The 19,724-nt window shown below is 34.2% G+C and overlaps 2 protein-coding genes across 3 annotated transcripts in view; both read left to right on the top strand.

Annotated features, from left to right (window-relative positions):
• The window catches only part of tut7 (terminal uridylyl transferase 7), a 28,992-nt gene extending 15,552 nt beyond the window's left edge, over nt 1-13,440 (top strand). For both annotated transcript variants that reach the window (XM_058776556.1, XM_058776555.1), the window contains exons 16-31: nt 1,754-1,904; nt 3,517-3,603; nt 4,910-5,010; nt 5,517-5,574; nt 5,914-6,017; nt 7,273-7,362; nt 7,514-7,627; nt 7,904-7,981; nt 8,580-8,757; nt 9,062-9,109; nt 9,805-9,896; nt 10,595-10,710; nt 11,401-11,582; nt 11,655-11,707; nt 11,808-11,874; nt 12,424-13,440. In XM_058776556.1, the coding sequence (XP_058632539.1) occupies nt 1,754-1,904; nt 3,517-3,603; nt 4,910-5,010; nt 5,517-5,574; nt 5,914-6,017; nt 7,273-7,362; nt 7,514-7,627; nt 7,904-7,981; nt 8,580-8,757; nt 9,062-9,109; nt 9,805-9,896; nt 10,595-10,710; nt 11,401-11,582; nt 11,655-11,707; nt 11,808-11,874; nt 12,424-12,488 (1,584 nt within the window). In that variant the 3' untranslated portion in view covers nt 12,489-13,440. The remainder of the gene's footprint in view (nt 1-1,753; nt 1,905-3,516; nt 3,604-4,909; nt 5,011-5,516; nt 5,575-5,913; nt 6,018-7,272; nt 7,363-7,513; nt 7,628-7,903; nt 7,982-8,579; nt 8,758-9,061; nt 9,110-9,804; nt 9,897-10,594; nt 10,711-11,400; nt 11,583-11,654; nt 11,708-11,807; nt 11,875-12,423) is intronic.
• A 680-nt stretch (nt 13,441-14,120) lies between these two features.
• isca1 (iron-sulfur cluster assembly 1) lies at nt 14,121-18,068 on the top strand. Its single transcript, XM_058776349.1, has 4 exons — nt 14,121-14,272; nt 16,375-16,428; nt 16,521-16,626; nt 17,092-18,068. The coding sequence occupies exons 1-4, from the start codon at nt 14,192-14,194 to the stop codon at nt 17,238-17,240; spliced, it is 390 nt and encodes a 129-aa protein (XP_058632332.1). The 5' UTR covers nt 14,121-14,191; the 3' UTR covers nt 17,241-18,068.
• The last annotated feature ends 1,656 nt before the right edge of the window (nt 18,069-19,724 follow it).

Here is a 19,724-nt window from a genome sequence, read left to right as displayed (position 1 = left end):
TTATTCATGCGTCGGTCTGACGTGCGCTTTTTCTGAGCCCGTACACCCGAAGCACGAGTGCTAAAGCCTGTCAAAAAGCGCCTGATTACTGAACTAAGTTATCTTGTGCACTAATACTGTCAAAACACACAAGGTTTATGTATAGACTCCGTTGCTTATGTCTAAAATGAGTAAGTAAACAGCTGAGAGAAAACGGATGCGTGCCTCTGTATATTAGATGCGTGCATGTCTTAAAGGGGCAGTACTGAACATGCTGCCGACTGTCATTAAAGGGATAGTTCACCTTAAAATTAAATTTCTGTCATTATTTACTAACTCGCATGTTGTCCCAAACCTGTATTAATTTCTTTCTTGTGCTGAACACAAAAGAAGATATTTTGAAGAATGTGGGTAACCAAATAGTATCTGGTCCACATTGACTTTTGATAGAAGGAAAAAAAAAAAAATTATGGAATAAGTCACTGGGGACCAGCAACTGTTTGGTTTTCCACGTTCCTCAAAACAGCATTTATGTTTAGCAGAAGAAACTCATTCAGGTTTAAAGAAACTTTTGAGTGAGTAAATGATGGTATAAATATAAAACACTTTTTATTTTGGGGTTAATTATTCCTTCAGTGTTAATAAAACACCAAAACACAAAGAGAAAAATCACTCACTACTCTTGACTGAAAAACGTTAATACAGTTGATTTAATAGGAATCAATCTATATAGTGTTTTATTTTTATATTTGTTGATTCAATTTCTCGAATGCTCCTGCTAAATACACCTATTGTACCTGAAAATAAAACAGTGTTTTATTTGTATTTGTATAGTATGTGTATTTGTAATGTGTAGCTTTGTACTAATTTTTTAATAACAAAGATAAAATAATGACAAAGATTTTTATCTTCGCCCACTTTGGCCTAAATACCCACCATTCTTTTTTAATATTTTTGTTATCTTGAAAGGTTTTGTCTTTATAATAGGGAAATTAGTTTGGCTGTAATGCTCAGACAACTTGCAAAATAGTAAAACCAACATGACAAAGAATCGTGATAAAATCGTGAATCGTGATTTTTCTTAAAAATATCGTGATATTATATTTTTGCCATATCACCCACCCCTACATAAAGTGATGGAAACTGTCTTTGGGAAAAAGAGATTTAAGTTTGACTCCGGTCCCATTCGTTTACAACTTTACATGAAGAGGGTGGGGTTTATAACCTATACTGCAGCCAGCCACCAGGGGGGCCAGCAAAATGTTTTGTGTGGCACGCTTGTAGAGAATGTACTCTTTTTGCAGTTGCAAAGTAATTACTTATTCAGATAAGTACCTACTCAAGAGAGTATGCAATTTTGGACGCATCCAGTTGATTGCTTACTTTCTAAATGATTCAGCTATTTTGAATGAATCATTTGATTGAATGATTCAGTGAATCATTCATTTATCCATTGGCAGGCCTAAACCAGCCAAAGTACCAGCACAAAAAAAGTCAGCAAAATATCATTTAATTATCATTATCAACCGTTATCAAATATCGCACACCCCTACCTGTAATTAGTGTAAAAAAAAAAAAGGTTTGTCATTGATGTCAGGCATTTAGCTGTCAAACAATTGTTGAGTAAGTACATTAAATATTTCTGCTGACATTTTTAAACTTTAATAATTTTGACGCTTAATAACTTCCTGCACTGACAATTACAGCACTTCTTCTGTCTTATTTTGTTTAATGTGGGTGATAGTTACAGACTAACCTTCGTTTTCTTTATTAGCCCCCTGTTCTGATATGCAGCCTTTGTAAGAGTGATGGACATTTGAAACAGGACTGTCCCGAGGACTTCAAACGAGTGGAGCTGAAACCCCTTCCACACATGACTCTAGACTTCATCAAGCTCCTCAATGAAGTCTGTGAGCAATGCTACTGTAAGTACAGGTCAATATTTCAAACATTATCTTCAAGACATTTCTATTTTTTTGATGTTGTTATTTTTGAGAACTAAACCAGAGGATGAAGAATATTATGGGTTTATGCAGACACATTTATTATATTGTAATAAGGGTTGCCAAGCATTTAAATATTAAATCTCATCAATTATGTGATGTGCTGATTAATTAATGCAATTAATTACAAATAAATAAAAATAATAATTTTGGCTGAGAAATTACCCCCAAAAACAGTATTTTATGTCATTTATGTGTTAGATGAGAAGTAGCTTTAGAAATAAATATTTTGATTCCGTATTGCATGAAGTATGATAGTAATTTATTTTTTTTTAAAGATTTATTTTTTGCGTTTTTGCCTTAATTTTTTTTTATAGGACAGTATAACAGTGACAGGAAGCAAAGTGGGAGAGAGAGAGGGGGGCTGGATCAGGAAAGGTCCACGAGCCGGGACTCGAACTCGGGATGCCTGTAGCGCTATATGTTGGCGCGCTGCCCACAAGGCTATCGGTGCCAACAACAACAAAAAAAGAATATTGATATGAAATGATTTAAAAAAATTATTCTCTCAATATGAAACGCATCTCCAGAGGGGGTTATTTATTTAATAAGAAAACATTTTTCTTAAATGGATACATTTTCTGCCCAGTGTTTTGCCAACTTGACAACCATGCACACGCTCTCTCCACACTATGGAAAAAGAGCAGAAAACACCGGCAAACCTGTAATAAGAAGTTTAGCGATCTCCGTTGAGATATTCTGCTCAAATAAAAGTGTAATAAGTTCAAGTTTATTTCTAAAGCACTGAATAAAACAACAACGTTGACCATAGTGCTGTACAAACAGTAACACAATGAGCAGGAGACAACATTTAAAAGGGATCATATCCATCTAAATGAATAATATAGCAGAGACCTTAAAAAACATTCATAATACATTTTAAATAAGATCAGAAGAACCATATATGACACTAGCAACCTTCGCACTTATCTTAGATCGAACGCTATCATAAAAAGGTATGTTTTTAAATGGCTCTTAAACTGACCGAGTGTCGGTACGTCCCTAATATAAAACGGCAAGCTGTTCCATAATTTAGGTGCGGTGACCGCAAATGCACGATCCCCTCTAGATTTCAACTTAGACCGAGGAACAGCAAGACGTTTCTGTGTTTGGGATCGTAAGGATCTCGTTGTCCTTTGTTCCTTGATTAGATACAGCCAGCTGTTTTCTTTCACACAGTTGTTTGTGCTGTTGGCTGTGACTGAATCGGCGAGTTAACCATATGACTTGATGTTCTCTTTATTTCTTAATAATTCTGATGAAATGTTAAAAAAAATTAAAATGACAATATTTGTGATTTAATAATAATGATTATATTTTGGAAAATATAATCATGATTAACCGTTTAACCATAATTGTAGAACCCTATTATGAAAAGTGACATACAAATAAATATGAATTGATCCATGTATATTTGACATTAGTACATACATCTAGATTTTTAATTGCTGTTTAACAAATGTTGAAATCTTGCTTGCACTATTTTTTTTGCATATAGTTTCAGTGATTCATAACAATGGTTGCATTCCTTTAGGTGACTTTGCGCCAGATGATGTGGAGGTGAAAGTCAGAGAACATATTTTACAAGATTTTGAGAATTTCCTGAGATGTCAAGTGCCAGGTAATGCGTCTTCGTCTAATTGTTTAAAACCTACGTATCTAAAAAAAAAAAAAAAAATTGGTAACGCTTTACTTTATGAATACCTTTATTTTGCATTATACATAATGTATGTTGTAATGCATTATACCTTTTCATAAATAAGTGTAACCAAAGTTAAAATGCATTATATTTATTATATTTTATTATATAAGGTTTGTTTGTCATGCGTTTAATGCATTATACTGTACTTTCTAAAGGTGTAACAATGAATAGATGAGTCTTATAATGTATTATATTTGTGGTTAGAAGTATTCATGAGATCATATAATGCATTATCAGGTGCATTACAAGACAAAATGAATGCATCAAAACTACTTTTATAATGCATTATACATAAAGGCTTACTAAAATAGTGTTACCAAGAATTTCACTTGGTGTTGTCATACACTGACATATTTCTTATGTCTACATACTACATTGCTGCATGACACAATGTCGAGGGATAATGCTGCACAAATCTCATAACTGTACATCTGTAAATATCATATCTGTATATTATAGTTATGTCTATTGTGAATCTTCATTTATTACAGTATTGTATCATATTTCAGTTTTATCCAACTTTTCCCTACACCCCATGATGCTTTGTGTAAATTTGAAGCTTTAAACAATCAGCTCTATAATAAGCTGCAGTAATAAACATTTTCAAATCTAGATGAAATGAGGTGACCTTATTATTCTACTCACTCTTTAACCATCGAATATTAAAAATAAATTATATAATATATATTAGGGCTGCACCGCGATTAATCACATTCAAAATAAAAGTTTGTTTACATACTGTATGTGTGTGTACTGTGTATATTTATTATGTATATATAAATACACACATTTATGTATATTAAAAAAAAATAAAATAAAAAAAAAAAATATATATATTATTCAAATACGCTTCAAAACGATTAATCGCAATTAATCACATTCAAAATAAGAGTTTATGTTTACCTACCATACATGTGTGTACTGTGTATATTTGTTATGTATATATAAACACATACATGTATTAAGGAAAAATTTGTTAGATTTATATATAAAATATTTATATATAATATAAATTATATACAAGTACAAATATATATATATATATATATATATATATATATATATATATATATATATATATATATATATATATATATATATATATATATATATATATATATATATATAATATTTATATTAGAGCTTCAAAACGATTCAAAGTTATTTTGTATGTCATAGAAGGACAGTACAGATGCTTATTTGTTAATGTGTATTTTTTAAACAGGAGCCAAGTTGGTTTTGTTTGGTTCATCCAAAAATGGGTTTGGTTTTAAACAGAGTGACTTGGACATCTGTATGACCCTAGAAGGCCAGGACACAGCAGAGGTACCGTGACTTATTCCTTCAATTGTACAGTACGAGGTCTTCATGACACACAGACAAAAAGTGTTCATTACAGTGAGTCTGAATAGTGTTGAAATAGTTAAACCTGTTCTGTATGTGCTGTCATTATGTCATTGTTTTTACAGCTATTACGGTGTTGCATTATGGCAACAAAGTTTTACTGTAAAAAGTAACTTTATACAGAAATATTTTTCACGTTAACACACATTGTGTGACTAAACTATTAAAACAATGAGTATTTTAACATTTAAGGATCATCCCCATTCATTTCCATTGAAAGTGTCTTACTGTAACCCACTGTAACCTTTTTGCTGTTTGTTTAAAGAAAAGTAGGCAAAAGTGGAAATTAATTTTTATTACTAATATTTTATAAAATTTATGAATAAATAATCCTGAAAAATTGTATATGTTTATTTAGGCACTTTTTAGACCGTGTTTGCACCCCTATTTTTAATTGATTGAGTTTCTGTTTCTGGTTCCTCTCACAGGGTTTGGACTCCATGGCTGTTATTGAGAGTTTGACTAAAGCACTGCGAAAACACCACGGTAAGGTCTCCGTTTTAGTTTTTGAGTGTAATTCTGAAATTGCTTGTTGTTTACATTTACTGTAGAGGGCAGGTGCTCATTTCATTCAGTGTTCTTGAATCACATTTTGCATTATTATGGAGTTTTGACATTTTCAGGAAGGGAAAGACTATATTGTTTCTTTATATTCCCCTCTCTGTACCTCTAATGTTGTTAATGGTTGATGAAATGACAAAGAGCCCGTCTGCTTCAGGCAACCTCCATTCACTTTAAATGTGTGTTGTTAAAATAAATCGGTGGTTTTGTTTTACACCCCATCTCTCTCTACCTCTGCCATGTCTATTTATCCATTCATTTTAGGCCTGAGAAACATCCTACCTATTACTACTGCAAAAGTCCCAATTGTGAAGTTTTACCACACCAAAACTGGACTTGAGGGAGATATAAGCTTGTACAATACACTGGTGAGAGAATAAACCTGACACAACATTATTTAATGGAAGTTCAGGACACTGAGTATTGCAGTTGTTTAAAGTACTATGACGAGAGTAGGACTTAGTTCCTTTCTTATTGCAAAAGTTTAAACTTTAGTATTTCAGCATTGGACAAGTGCTATGCTTGTTTGGGTTTCTTAATGCCCCTTCGTTTTTTTTTTTTATTACAGATTTTAATTTGTTCGGACATTTGTTTTGCAGCATCTAAAGCTCAATTTTTAAAATGTAAATAAATAACTTTTTTTTATTATTTCATAATTCATTATTTAGCTCTTGAAATGTGCCTGTATGCTGAAATAAATTCCTTTATTAGTGCCAGTTACTGCCCACTTCTGCTCTCAGAAGATACATTTTCCACACGCACCACATTTGTTAATTTCATGCCTGTTAATTCAGTACAGTTATTAGAGACTTTATAGTTCAGTAAAAGTCATTTAGACAATATTATATGTATTTATTATAATTATGTTTAAGGGGTTGGTTTTTGTCTTTCAGATATATTTAGTTTGTGTTTTTTTGTTACTCTCAATCTGGTTCTGATATTTAACTTGAACGTATCGCAAAGAGTCAGAAGTGAATGTCTGTTCATCAATCAAGTCAAATCAAGTATTTATGCATACAGTAGGTCAGGATGACTTCAGACTCACTTTAAGATTGTTACTTCTAACTAGCACAAAGTAGGGCTGGCAAAAAAACTTTATATCCCCAAAAATCTATTTAATCGAGGCATCAGTATTTGTATCAGTTATAGTGGCTTTCATTCATAGTAAAAAGACACCATTAAATACATTTTTTAAAATAGCAAATATGTAAAAATACTGTCTTGTTTCAAAGATAATTTGGTGACTTGTTGTTAAAATGTATATATGATCACAAACTTTAGGTGCAGTTATTTGAGATAAATTACAGAATTTTGTGCAGTTACTCTACTCACCTATTCTCCTGGTCTTTCTGTTGTAAATTTATTTATTTATTTTAATTTTTTAATTTATTTTTTTTAATATGTAATTTTTATCATTTAATTTGTATGTATATTGTATTTATTTTTATAATGTAAATGAAAAATATAGTGGTAAGTATTGCATATCACAGTGCTTTGTTTGGGTGCTTACTATAAAAACAAGGTACTAACCCTAATCCTCACTTTAAATCCATGCAAGTACACTGTAGGTGCACATATTGTAAAATAAAGAGCAACCAGGATTTTTCTCTTTTATTTCCTCAGGCTTTGCACAACACTGAGTTACTGGCATCATATGCTGCAATTGACATGCGGGTGAAGATCCTCTGCTACGTCATGAAAGTGTTCACGAAAGTACGTTTCACATATCGTCACTGCTTCAGTCATAGAGATCGTAAACATAAACGCCATGTTTGAAGCTAGAATTAGAAAGAATCCAGCAAGTTGCTTTTGGTGAAAAGATTGATCACATTTATCATGTGGAGAGTGATGTTTGTGATTTCAGGTGTGTGATATTGGAGATGCGTCACGTGGGAGTCTGTCTTCATATGCTTACACTCTAATGGTGCTGTACTTCCTTCAACAAAGAAGCCCGCCTGTTATCCCAGTTCTCCAAGAGGTGTCTTTCTTGATGATGATAACTTTTTCAATGACAGTTTCTTGTAATAAATTATTTAAATACAATGTTTTACTATTATAACACTTACACAAATATATTTAATTTTTATAAGTGCTTGTGCATTATTTCCTAAAAAGACGAATACAGGTTAAATTGGAACACTTATTATTATTATTTGTCATTTTGTGTATATTTTTTATATTGCATTAAGTACATCCTAACCTACTATATTATAGCAAGACTGTATCTGAATGGATTTTGTATATGTTTTTGTAGATGTATGTTGGGGAACAGAAACCAGTAGTCCTTGTTGATGGCTGGGATGTACATTTCTTTAAGGATTTGACGAACTTGGTGAGTGAGATTATTTTTAATAGCATAGCTGATTGTAATTGTAAAAAGTGTTTAACTTAAAATCACACTCTGCAAGTGAACCTGGACTTGAGTTTGGCTCCTATATCAGTTTTATTGTCCTAAATTATACTTTTGTACAACAGTAACAAATAAAAACTTTACATATTAGACTAGTGTAATCACTCACTAACTTTACTTGTGCAAAGTTCTAATCCAATATTACAACTTTTACAGCTTTCATGTATTTGCGTTTAAAGCCTACAGAATGCTGTTTTTTAGAGTACAGTACAGTAGTCAAGTCTCTTGTGTTCACAAGGCTGCATTTGATTAAAAATACAGTAAAAACAGTAATATTGTAAAATATTATTGCAATTAAGAATAACTGTTTTCTGTTTGAATGTATTCAAATGTATTTATTCCTGTGATGCAAAGCTGAATTTTCATCATCATTACTCCAGTCTTCAGTGTCACATGATCCTTCAGAAATCATTCTAATATGCTGATTTGTTGCTCAAGAAAACATTTCTGATTATTACAAAATATTACCGTCTAACTGGTTTAATACCCAATAAGTGTGGTATTGTTGTTGATTCCTAAGCATACATACTGGCCGGAGTACAAAAAGAACAAGGAGTCTGTGGGGCAGCTGTGGTTTGGACTGCTGCAGTTTTACACGGAGACATTTGACTTCAGGGAGACTGTCATCTGCATCCGCAGAAAAGAGCCTCTCACCACCTTCAAGAAGCAGTGGACCTCCAAACATCTAGCCATTGAGGGTAAGAGCAAATCAGACCAAGAACCTAAGAATATGCAGCAGTAACATCGGCCAGTACCTTTTCAAAAGCTACGCTTTTGTTAGACTTGTTTAGCCCTGAAGGGTGCATATTAGTACCTTTTGAAAAGGTACCACCCCAGTGACAGATTTTGCACCTTTTTTAAAATGACATAATCATTTTGAGTGATAAAATGAATGAAAAAAACAAGAAATAACATTTTGTACATATTTTATAATATACTTTATTAAAGTAGGCATAATGTAAAGCAATACTTTTAAAACTAATATTTGTGTGTTTCTTTTAGATCCTTTTGATTTGAGTCATAATCTTGGAGCTGGTCTCTCACGGAGAAGTATGTCATGTTTTTGTTTTTTTCTTTTACTGTTGTACTTAAAATCCTTCATTCATCTTTTATCGCGTAACGTAGCTTTATATTCTAATGTATAAACCTCCAGCCACCATACTTAAAAGAAACACCTGCATTTAGCTACTGTTATCCATCAGTGACCTTATGAGATTTATAACATTTCAGTATTCTAAGGGTTCGTTCACACAGAACGCGTCTTTGCATCTAAAAACATGAGACTCAGTACTTAGGAATGGTTTTTAAAAAGCACAGTGCAAAATGCTTCCTCCGCCTTGTTGCCGTCAAATATAATAGTTGCTATACCAGCTTGCTATTGTTAACAAAAGTTTGCAATGCTTGCCCCGCCTCCGGGGTCTTCTGATTAGTCCATTGTTTTGGAACTGACATTGAGCACTGCTGCGTGTAAAACGGCATCTAAAAAAACGCTGCAAAAACACAAGCACAACTGAACTGACACACATCTGTCTAGTGAATGCTTAAATGGAAAACAATTAAAAAGTAATGCATCGGAATGGAAAAACGCATTCTGTGTGAACGGCCCTTAACCGCACTTCTAAATATATAAATAAATGGTAGTCAACCATTACCCATCCCTACCTTTTTAAAAATGACCCTTGTCTTGATATCTTGTTGTCTAATACAGCGTTTTTACCATGGCTGTTTGTCTCTTATGTTTGCAGTGGCGAGTTTCATCCTGAAGGCCTTCATCAATGCCCGCAGAGTTTTTGGCACCCCCGTCAGAGGTTTCCCACCAGAGTATTCCAATAAAATGGTTTGTATCCTTTACCTAGACCATATACATTCTGGGACACGCTTTAGTTTGGTGACCTATTCTCACCGTGGGCGGGGCTAAAGAGTGACGAGTACTCGTGCACTGATTGCTAACAAAACACAGAAATTTGATGCCGTTTCACTTACCGTCTGCAGTTCCGAATCATGACTGAGGTCTTTTATCACTGGGACCGCTCCATCTTTCAGTTTTAAACGATGTGCAGATCCAGCGTCGAACTGGGCCTTGTTTATAAAACATTCGTCAACAAACACACTTGCAAAACTCCGTTGCTACCCCTGAAAAACAAACTGCATCCACTGTTTACGCAACTCTGGGTTCTTTGGGAAGCTGCACTTACAAGTCCTGTGCAGCTCTTCTGGGAGAAATGCCCATATAAGGAGTTCCACCCTTCATGACGTCATGAAGAGCCATGCTCGAAAAAAACGTGCCGAAAATTGTACGAAACTGGAAAGACCCAAATCATTTTTTGACACTTTGGCCATGTTTAGCATGAGAATCCAACTCTTTAACAGTGTAAATAACTCAACCCCCCTTTAACAATAGTAAGGAACTTGTTAAGTTTGGGAATGGAGTAGGGTTAAGGCATCTAAAATATGGTCATGCAGAATTTGGTGTTACCAAATTCTGTAAAATACCTTACAAAGTCATTGTACTTAATGTCGCTTTTGTGTTTGCAGGAGTATTTTTTTGACCCAGAGGTGCTGACAGAGGGCAAGCTTGCACCCAATGATCGCTGCTGCCGGATTTGTGGGAAGATTGGCCATTTTATGAAAGACTGTCCAATGCGAAAGAGGTAATTCAGCACAAGATCTGTTGTAGAGTATCTTTTCACCTTTTACCTTCATGAAAGGTTAGGTTATTTTTCATACTGAATACTATATTTACATTTTGCACATTTTTCCTTATTTCCTGCTACAACGATCCATAGAGAACATTTAAAAGTTTACCATAGGTACCATTTAAAAGTTTGGGGTCAGTAAGATTTTTAAATAGAATTTAACACTATTATTAAGCATTATTAAGGATGCATTAAATTAATCAAAAGTGAAAGTAAAGACTTTCAAATTGTTACAGAAGATTTTTCAGTTAAATGCTGTTTAAATGCAGCACAACTGTTTTCAACACTGATAATAATAAGAAATGTTATAAGAAATTTGTTAAAAACAACAACAGTAAAACTAATTTATTATAATAAGATAAGCAAAATATCTTCTGAAGTAAATCAGCATATAAGAATGATTTCTGAAGGGTCATGTGACATTGAAGACTGGAGTAATGATGCTGAAAATTCAGCTTTGCATCATATGAATAAATTACATTTTACAATATATTCACATAGAAAACAGTTATTTTAAGTTGTAATAACACTTCACAATGTGACTGTTTTTACTGTTTTTGATAAAATGAAAATAAAATAAATAAATCCTTAAATTAGATATTGGATGCTTTGTCTGATTTTTCAATGTTTCAATGGTTTGCTAAGGCAAAGACGTGACACTGATGGATTGTTCAGTGGACGTGATGTGAACAGACCCGACGGCAGAGTGATGACGGATGGCAGCCCTTACACTGACAGACGGCGACGGCAGAGGGAGGAGAAATGCTGTTATCTGTGCGGCTTCAGCGGTCACATCAAGAAAGACTGCCTGCAGTCCAAATCCATAGGTAACTGCGCTCATCACAATGTTTAAATCATAAGAATGTGGTCGGGAATCACTCATGTATTTCTCTTTGCAGAATCCTCCCCAAACACATACCAAAGAAGCTCTGCGTCAGACAGGGACAGACTAGTATGTCCGATACTGCCTCATTTACAGTTATCATTTTGTGCTAAAACTGTAGTTTTGGCTTGGAATTAAAATCCAGAACTGGATTCTCGTGTGTTTGCAGGACAGTCCTCAGCAGGACAGAAAAAAGAAGCGAAAAGCGAAGAGGATGGTTTTGGGTCCTGAAGCAGGTGAGCTGAATGTTATTGGTTAATTTTGTGAATTTAAGATCAGGCCATATACACACTGCTGTTAAATTCAGTGGTCAGTTCACCCGAACTGACCACTGAATCCACTGCTAATGATTAATGACGTCGTTTACCTTATGGTGTCTATATAACCTGTTTATATCACCCAGAGTTTTGACTAAACCCTTTTCTTAAAAATGGTTTAAAGGTTAAAATGTGAGGTTTATCATTTTATAACAAATGTTTATTTATTTTTTTTCAAAATCTTTTAAAGTTTATCTAAAGCATTTGTCGAAAGCTTTTTATTTTTCTGGATTTTTTTTTTTTTCTTCCTTCAGTTGATAAAGAAAACTGACCAAACAATAAAGTACAAGCTTTTGCTCAGACTTTCGAAGCCTCTGCTTGAAACACAATCCAATGTGAATTGAGAGTGGTTTATTTGACACTGGCAAAGGAGTTCAAAACACTGTCATTGGTCATGGAGCAGCTGCTGTCTTTGCTCCGTATATAACTGTTAATGTCCTGTTGTCATGCTTCCCTGTTATGTTGTAGGTAGTCTAGCCAGCAGAAATGCATCCTTAAATGAGTCTTTGGAGAACTGGAGCCCTTTCAGCTAAATCTTTTAAAGTGAGCCGTTTCTGGATCTACAGCAGCCGGAGCTCAGTATTATCATGAACCCCAGTTAGTACACCTTGATGAATGTGCCTTGTATAGGTGTCTGGTTTTTAGTTCAGTTTTTTTTCTAATTGTGAAATGAATGTGATGTTTCTCATTTTATCTGTTTTTATTTTTTTAAATTTAAGAGTCCAGTTGATTACCTTTGTAATTTAGATTGTAGCTCCAACGTGTGCTTTTGAATTCGCTTGAATAGTTTTAGTAAAAATTTTGCACAAATGTGTCTTGTGCGTGAACCAAGAAGTATTTTATTTTGTATAAATTGTACATAAAGAAATACTAGTTGGGGTCTGTGTATTTAAAATTATGCTGATGTTATTGCGGGTTAACTGTTGAGCTTTTTGCTTGTCATTGTGCTTTTTCAGTTTGGCTGGGCTTGGTTTTAGTTGCTATGTTTTATTTTATAGTTTATATTAGTGCTTTTGTTTTTTGCTGAATGAATTGTATATGTTTGGGGAAAATAGCTCCATTGCCTTCATTGCATTTGTTGCAATGTCAATAAACAAAACCAATTCCCTCCATATTCGTAATTTAACTCTGGTCCTTTTTTTTTTTTTTTTTTTTGATGACAATAAATGAGTTTTGTCATAGTGAGGTCTCTGTGCTTTGTGTTCTTGTAATGAATTTACATTGTCATACATCCTTGTCAATTTCTGCAGTTTGTTTTAATGGGTAGAGAACATATTTGATATCATTACAAAGTTTTTGTCACCTTAGTGAAAAAAAGTTTAGTGCATCCCATAACAAATGTGTTTTTAGAACTGATATCAGATTGGCATTTGACCAATGTTATCAGATAACGGTAAGCTATTACAATTCAGAGAATGCCACTTGAAATGTATCATATGTTATGTTTTGAACAGCTTAAATAAAAATGACCAGTTCTTGTGTGGAAAAGTTAGTCAGCCACCGTTTTTAATAATTATAGACTTTGTTCTTTTTCTCACGTTATCCTTGTAAATAATATTTCATAACACTGAACGTAGGCTAGCATGTGTCTTTAAGTATGATGATAGCTAATTAACTGGTGAGTTTGTATTGCGAAAATAGAATAAGTACATTTTCAACCGTAAATCATTTGTTTCAAAAATTATTTTAAACAGCAAATCGAAGTAACGTGGAGACAGTTTACTCGGTGTAAAACCAAGGGCCCCGTTAATCAGGTTTTCTATGGATACTATAGATTTCCACTTAAGCAATCCCAAGAATTTATAGATTTACGTTAACGGTTAACCGATTAGACCTTTTTTTTTTTTTTTTTTGTGAATTTGAAGTGCTTTCTGAGCCCCATGCGCCCCCAAGCGTACGATCCCTCATTGTGCATAGGACGTAACGTTAGTTATTAGAATCGGATGCAACGAAGTTTTTCTCAAGTTTAAGACAATTTACATCATAATCTTTATAATCGTTCGCTATAATATATTCTACAAACTAGACGTCCTCTTCTGACCTTACGTTATAATTATTAGTTGTGTAACAGACTCAGATTGTCACATGGTGCTAAATCCTACAGTAGCGATCGCTCATAGGCTTTACAAGCTGTCACTCAAACGACCAACCAATCGTGTGCGTCCGCTGAAGCGGGCGTTCCTTGCATTACCTCTGGTGTTTACATCCAAACACGAAGTACTTAAGTAACTTCAACATGTCAGCCTCCATAGCACGGGCGACAGTCAGGGCGGTTAGCAGACGGAAAATACTGCCAACAAGAGCCGCTTTAACGCTGGTGAGTGCTCGGTGTATGTATATCAGGATAAAGAAACCGAACAAGCATTTAGTTCTCAAATACTTAAGATCGCATACATGACAGATGACTTTAGTCGTAGCCAGGGCTCAGTTATCTGATTAATAACAGCGTAATAATAGACACCCTCGTCCATTCTGACACATCCAGACGGAGATTTAAATATAACAGCAGGTTAGATCTGACATCTGTTGTGGTTGTGTTGTTCAAGTTGACATCAAGGTCAATGTTTATGCGCAGGTTAGCCGTTAGCGGATGCTTGGAGAGCCGAATTAAGCGCTGATGTACTACGTTCCTGCATCAGAACCTTCTAGATTTACCTCGATGTGCCTTACAAATATCATTTTGTGCGTATTTAATAACAGCCGTTGTTGTTTAGGGTGAAGTCAGGAAAGCAGAGTTTTGGTGATATTATCCATGCTGCTGTGATCAGATAACTGCCCTGTCATTTAGGTTTGTTTTTAAAGACCCAGAATCTATCCAAATGTAGCATGCCACTGCTGTGACACAAATGTTTACTGAGTACTTGCTTGAAATTGTTTGTCTAACTACTTTCTGGACATGTTTATACTTTGATAAACAGTACAAAGATTGAACTTCTTGTGCAAGTGAATATGGCACTGTGGGGTGCTGAACAGTTGGTGTCTGTCAAAGTCATTTTAATTTTTAGCATGTGTATATCAGCTGTTTCCATGTATCTAAAATGACTTACAGTAGATTTTTTACAGTGATTAATTCACCTCTGTGAGGCAAGAAACCACAGGTTAACTGGGTGAAAATGTTAACTAATAGATAAAACCATACTTTGCCCGGTTGATTAAGTACATTACAACCGTTTTGGTTGACACTGTTTTCTGGCATGTAATGTTTAAATGATGCATTATCTAATTAAATACACACTAAATTGCATACATTTCCAGAGCAAAAATTTGAACTTCATATAAAGACATGCTCAAAATTCTTGTTTGACTTTGTTGACATATTTGAGTTAAAGGTTTTTACAGATTCAGTAAATCAGAAAATACTGTCAATAGACAGAAAAAAAATCACCATGTTTTTATTAAGTAAAATGTTATGTAAACCAGTGCAAATAATATATGAACTTGTAAGTGCTGTGTAAAAGAGACGAAAAACTATTTTTTACAATTTTTTAAACATGCAAATGATTAAAATAAAGGAATATTTTGGATGTTTTTCCCACTAGTCTAAAAGACATAGCCCAAAATTGATGAGAGCTTAAACCAGCAACCTATCTCAGTCTTGTGGGTGTGCTAGTTAGCCATTGTCAATGGAAGCTCAGACATCTTATTTATGTTTATAGCATCTTCTCTTGTGAAAAAGAACATAGTCGCATGTTAGTGAGCAGAAGGAGCTCAGACATCACACAAAATGGTTTCATCTGGATGATTTCATTTATCAGATTGCTCATATCCAGTCACCCAGAAATTCACCAGACAACACACCGCCAAAATCCCTGAGAAGCTGTTTGAAGCAGAAATATTTAAAAGTTTGGGTGAAAAGCACTTAAATTTGAAGGCTAGGAAGCAACAGGATAAACTATATTCTCTTTCATTTGGTTACTTTTTTTTTATTTAGTTGAAGAGTCTTCTAGTCTAGACATCTTCAATTGTTTAAAGCAATCTACTGTATTTCAAAAATATATAATTTGAATATCGTCTTCATAGCAAACTTTGGGGTGTAAATCTAAATTAGTGCTTTAGCAAATAACTTCTGAACCAAATGATGTTGACTTAACTGTATTTTGGTGAAAAAAGTCATCTTGATCATCTTGTGATTTGGAACAAATGTATCTTTTTCAAATGACATTTCACTCTGAGAAAGAAAGGTACAAGAACTGTTCCTGGAATGGTACCTTTGCAAAAAAAGGTATTAATATGTACCTTTAAGGTACTAATATGCACATTTTACTAGTAAAAATGGTACAAAAGTATAAAATAATATGGCTTTCTTTTGAAAAGGTACTGACCCAGTGACAGCTTTTTTGTCAAGTTATTACAATGCCACACTTTCTTTCATCTGCCATAAATAATCACTGAATGTATTTTTTTTTTTTTAATTCTCAGACGCCTTCAGCTGTGAATAAAGTCAAGCTACTTTTACAGAACAAACCAGAATATGTGAGTATTAGCTGTATTATTAGTCTGCAGCCTCAGTGATACATTTTTCCCGTCTCATTCTTTAGATTATATTTTCACCTGTCTTCAAACAGATCGGCCTCAAGGTTGGTGTTCGAACCCGAGGTTGCAATGGCCTCACTTACACACTAGACTATACTAAAGAGAAAGACAAATCAGATGAGGAGGTGTTACAAGATGGTGAGTCACACAATTACATTATTATATCTCATTTACACTACCGTTCAAAACTGCTCACCAAGGCTGCATTTATTGGATCAAAAATACAGTAAAAATACTGTAAAATATTATTACAGTTTAAAATAGCAGTTTTCTATTTGAATATATTTGTATAATGTAATGTATTTCTGTGATCGAAGCTGAATTTTCAGCATCATTAGTCCGGTCTTCCGTGTCACATGATCCTTCAGAAATCATTCTAATATGCTGATTTACTGATCAAGAAACATTTTTCAGAATACTTTGGTGAATAGAATGTTCAAAGAACACTTGTTATTTGAGATAATCTTTAGTAACATTATAAATGACTGATCATTTTAATGCATCCTTGATGAATAAAAAGCAGACTTTTAAATACTAGTGTGTATTATGTAACTTGCGCACGTGTACACAGAAATGTCATGGATGTAAATGTTTGTTCTCCAGGCGTGAGAGTGTTCATAGAGAAGAAGGCTCAGCTGACGCTGCTTGGCACGGAGATGGATTTTGTTGAAACGAAACTTTCCAGCGAGTTTGTGTTCAACAATCCCAACATCAAAGGGACGTGTGGCTGTGGGGAAAGCTTCAACATATGAACCTCGCTGCTTCATCTAAAGCTCGAGCCCTCCAGGACATCCAGTCCAGATCCTAGATTCAAACATCCATCTTGAAGATTTGTGGGTAAAGAGCTGGAGAAAGAGACTGATATTTAGTGGCCTGTTTGGCCATCATGTCCTGTGCTGCCTCCGGTCACCTCGACACAAACCCAGAAAAGCCCTGCTAACAAATACAATCGTTAACTTAACTTAAAAATGTTTTGTTTGTTAATTTCATTGCTTGTGCACACTTTGAGCAGCTTGATGTGTGTTTAACGTGCCTGTGTCTCACGTTTCAGTTACACTCCATGTTAGTGGTTATTTAAAGAGTAATTAATTGCTTCTGTGTTTTCTCAGAAAGTTGTGTGTCATCCAGTCGCTCTCATAGGGATTCATATTTGATAATCCAGTTAATGTGTTGTGAGGATTATCCTGATGAGCTGAACCTGCTGGATGTCGTAACACGTCCTCCTTGCAGCAACAACCTAAATCTACACCACAAGAAATCTGCACTTGCTTCCTCATGGCTGTTTTGTGCACATTTGGTGGATTGTGAACCAGCAGTGCAAATCTGTAATAATCTACATAATATTGAAAGGTTTCTCTGTCTGGTGGATGTTGAGTGAGTATTAACTTTGCAATTTTAGCATGCCACGTTTTGTCATTTGCTCTATAAAAGCAGCACAGGGACTGATGCCAAGTTTTGAAATGCAATTGTTTGACTTGAACTTGTTTTCTGTTGAAGTATGAGTGTGATATGTACATTACATAATGTAATTCCCTTCGACTGTCTTTTAACGCACAAATAAACTTCCATTCTAAATATAAGCAAGCTGGTTCTTGAATTAAATGCCTTTTATTGTCTTGTATGTGACGCTGTTTTCTAATGTCCCATTGCATTTTAAGATTACAGTCCATTCTTTGACAAATATAATTATTTTCTTAATCTTAATTAAAAAAAAAATCGTATTATTAAAATCTTGTTATTTCTGTTTGATATCACAGCAGTTACAGGTATGTGTTCATTTTATCAGTGCAGATAATCAAAATATTTGGTTTATTTTTATAAATCAGATTTTGTTTTATCCGCATGCATTGTCCAAATAACAAACCAACTGGTTCATAAAAACAACATTTAAAATGTTATTGAATAGAATTACCTATACGTAAAGTAATGGAGTAGAATTTATTTGTAAAAGTTAGGAATCAGTTTTCACTTAGAAGTTGCTGGTAAATTTAACGGCGTGTTTTCAAACAAAGTCTACACATAATTCTTGGTGGCTTTAATTAGAAATTATGGTCACACTTTGTATTAGGTGGTCTGGGTAGGTTTAACGGTGGGTTAAGGTGTAAGGGATGGGTCAACAGTGCAAATTTATAAATTTAATTGCAGAAATTAATTACATATATGTATTTTTAAAAATATAAGTACAATGTAAAAACATGTATGTACACAATAAGTTCATTGTACCAAATGATTAATTTAAATGTAAGTACATAGTAGTTAAGGCCACTTAATATAAAGTGGGACCGAAATTATTTTCTAATTATTCTTTTTCTAGTAAACTGACCTATCCTATCTAAAATTTGCAAGCCATCCAAGATGAGTTTGGTTCTTCATCAGATTCAGAGAAATGTAGCATTACATCACTTGCTCACCAGTGGATCCTCTGCAGTGAATGGGTGCCGTCAGAATGAGAGTCCAAACAGCTGATAAAAACATCACAATAATATACAAGTAATCCACACGACTACAGTCCATCAATTAACATCTTTTGAAGTGAAAATCTGTGTGTTTGTAAGAAAGAGACCCATCATTAATTGTGTGAACTCAATTCATTTCACTTCACAGTATCATACAACTGTCTAGACACATAAAACAACTGCATTGATGTTGGTATTTCTAATAAGGCTCAAAGATCAGTCTTTACTATCTGTTTATATCTTAACTGCAGCTTTGATGATAACTTATAAGGCCAGCTGCCACAATATATACAAGAACCTGCCTCTTTAGAGACTCCCACAGATATATATTAATATGCGAAGGGAGCTGATAAGATTTAGTTATTGCTGGACTGTTATGTCTGAATATGGTCCAGACAGGAAGGAAGGGAAAGACTTGGCTTTGCTCCTGGTTTCTTTTTGGACACAGAGTTTCCTCACAGCTGCAGGAGTATTGATCTCCTATTTCTTTCTGTCTTCCTGATCACACAGGTGTCCATCCGTCATGACTGGATTTTGCTTTTGTTGGCTTGCCTTTACTTGTCACTTCAGAAGAGTTTTATGTTTTTATTAGTTTTTCATCATCGCTAAATAACTGTAGGCTACAGGTGATCAGGCATCTATAAATAAAAAAGGAGCAAGTCATTAAAATCACTTAAACTCATTCAGCAACACAGGGATTTGTCAAGATTAATTTCGCCCTTTGACTAATGCTTTTGTAAATGAGCAAACTTGATTGTTGAGTCATTTAGGCCTATTGGA

The sequence above is a fragment of the Onychostoma macrolepis genome, chromosome 05 (assembly GCF_012432095.1).
Source record: "Onychostoma macrolepis isolate SWU-2019 chromosome 05, ASM1243209v1, whole genome shotgun sequence".
NCBI classification, from domain to species: domain Eukaryota; kingdom Metazoa; phylum Chordata; class Actinopteri; order Cypriniformes; family Cyprinidae; genus Onychostoma; species Onychostoma macrolepis.
The sequence above is the reverse complement of the archived record's forward strand: the minus strand, read 5'-3'. Positions and strand labels throughout refer to the sequence as shown.

What these genes read in the sequence shown, in the direction of transcription:
- isca1 (XM_058776349.1), top strand. Translation starts at nt 14,192, where the DNA reads ATGTCAGCCTCCATAGCACGGGCGACAGTCAGGGCGGTTAGCAGACGG. An exon ending in CAAGAGCCGCTTTAACGCTG is followed by an intron (nt 14,273 to 16,374) that starts GTGAGTGCTCGG and finishes TTTAATTCTCAG; the next exon opens with ACGCCTTCAGCTGTGAATAA. An exon ending in TGAGGAGGTGTTACAAGATG is followed by an intron (nt 16,627 to 17,091) that starts GTGAGTCACACA and finishes TTTGTTCTCCAG; the next exon opens with GCGTGAGAGTGTTCATAGAG.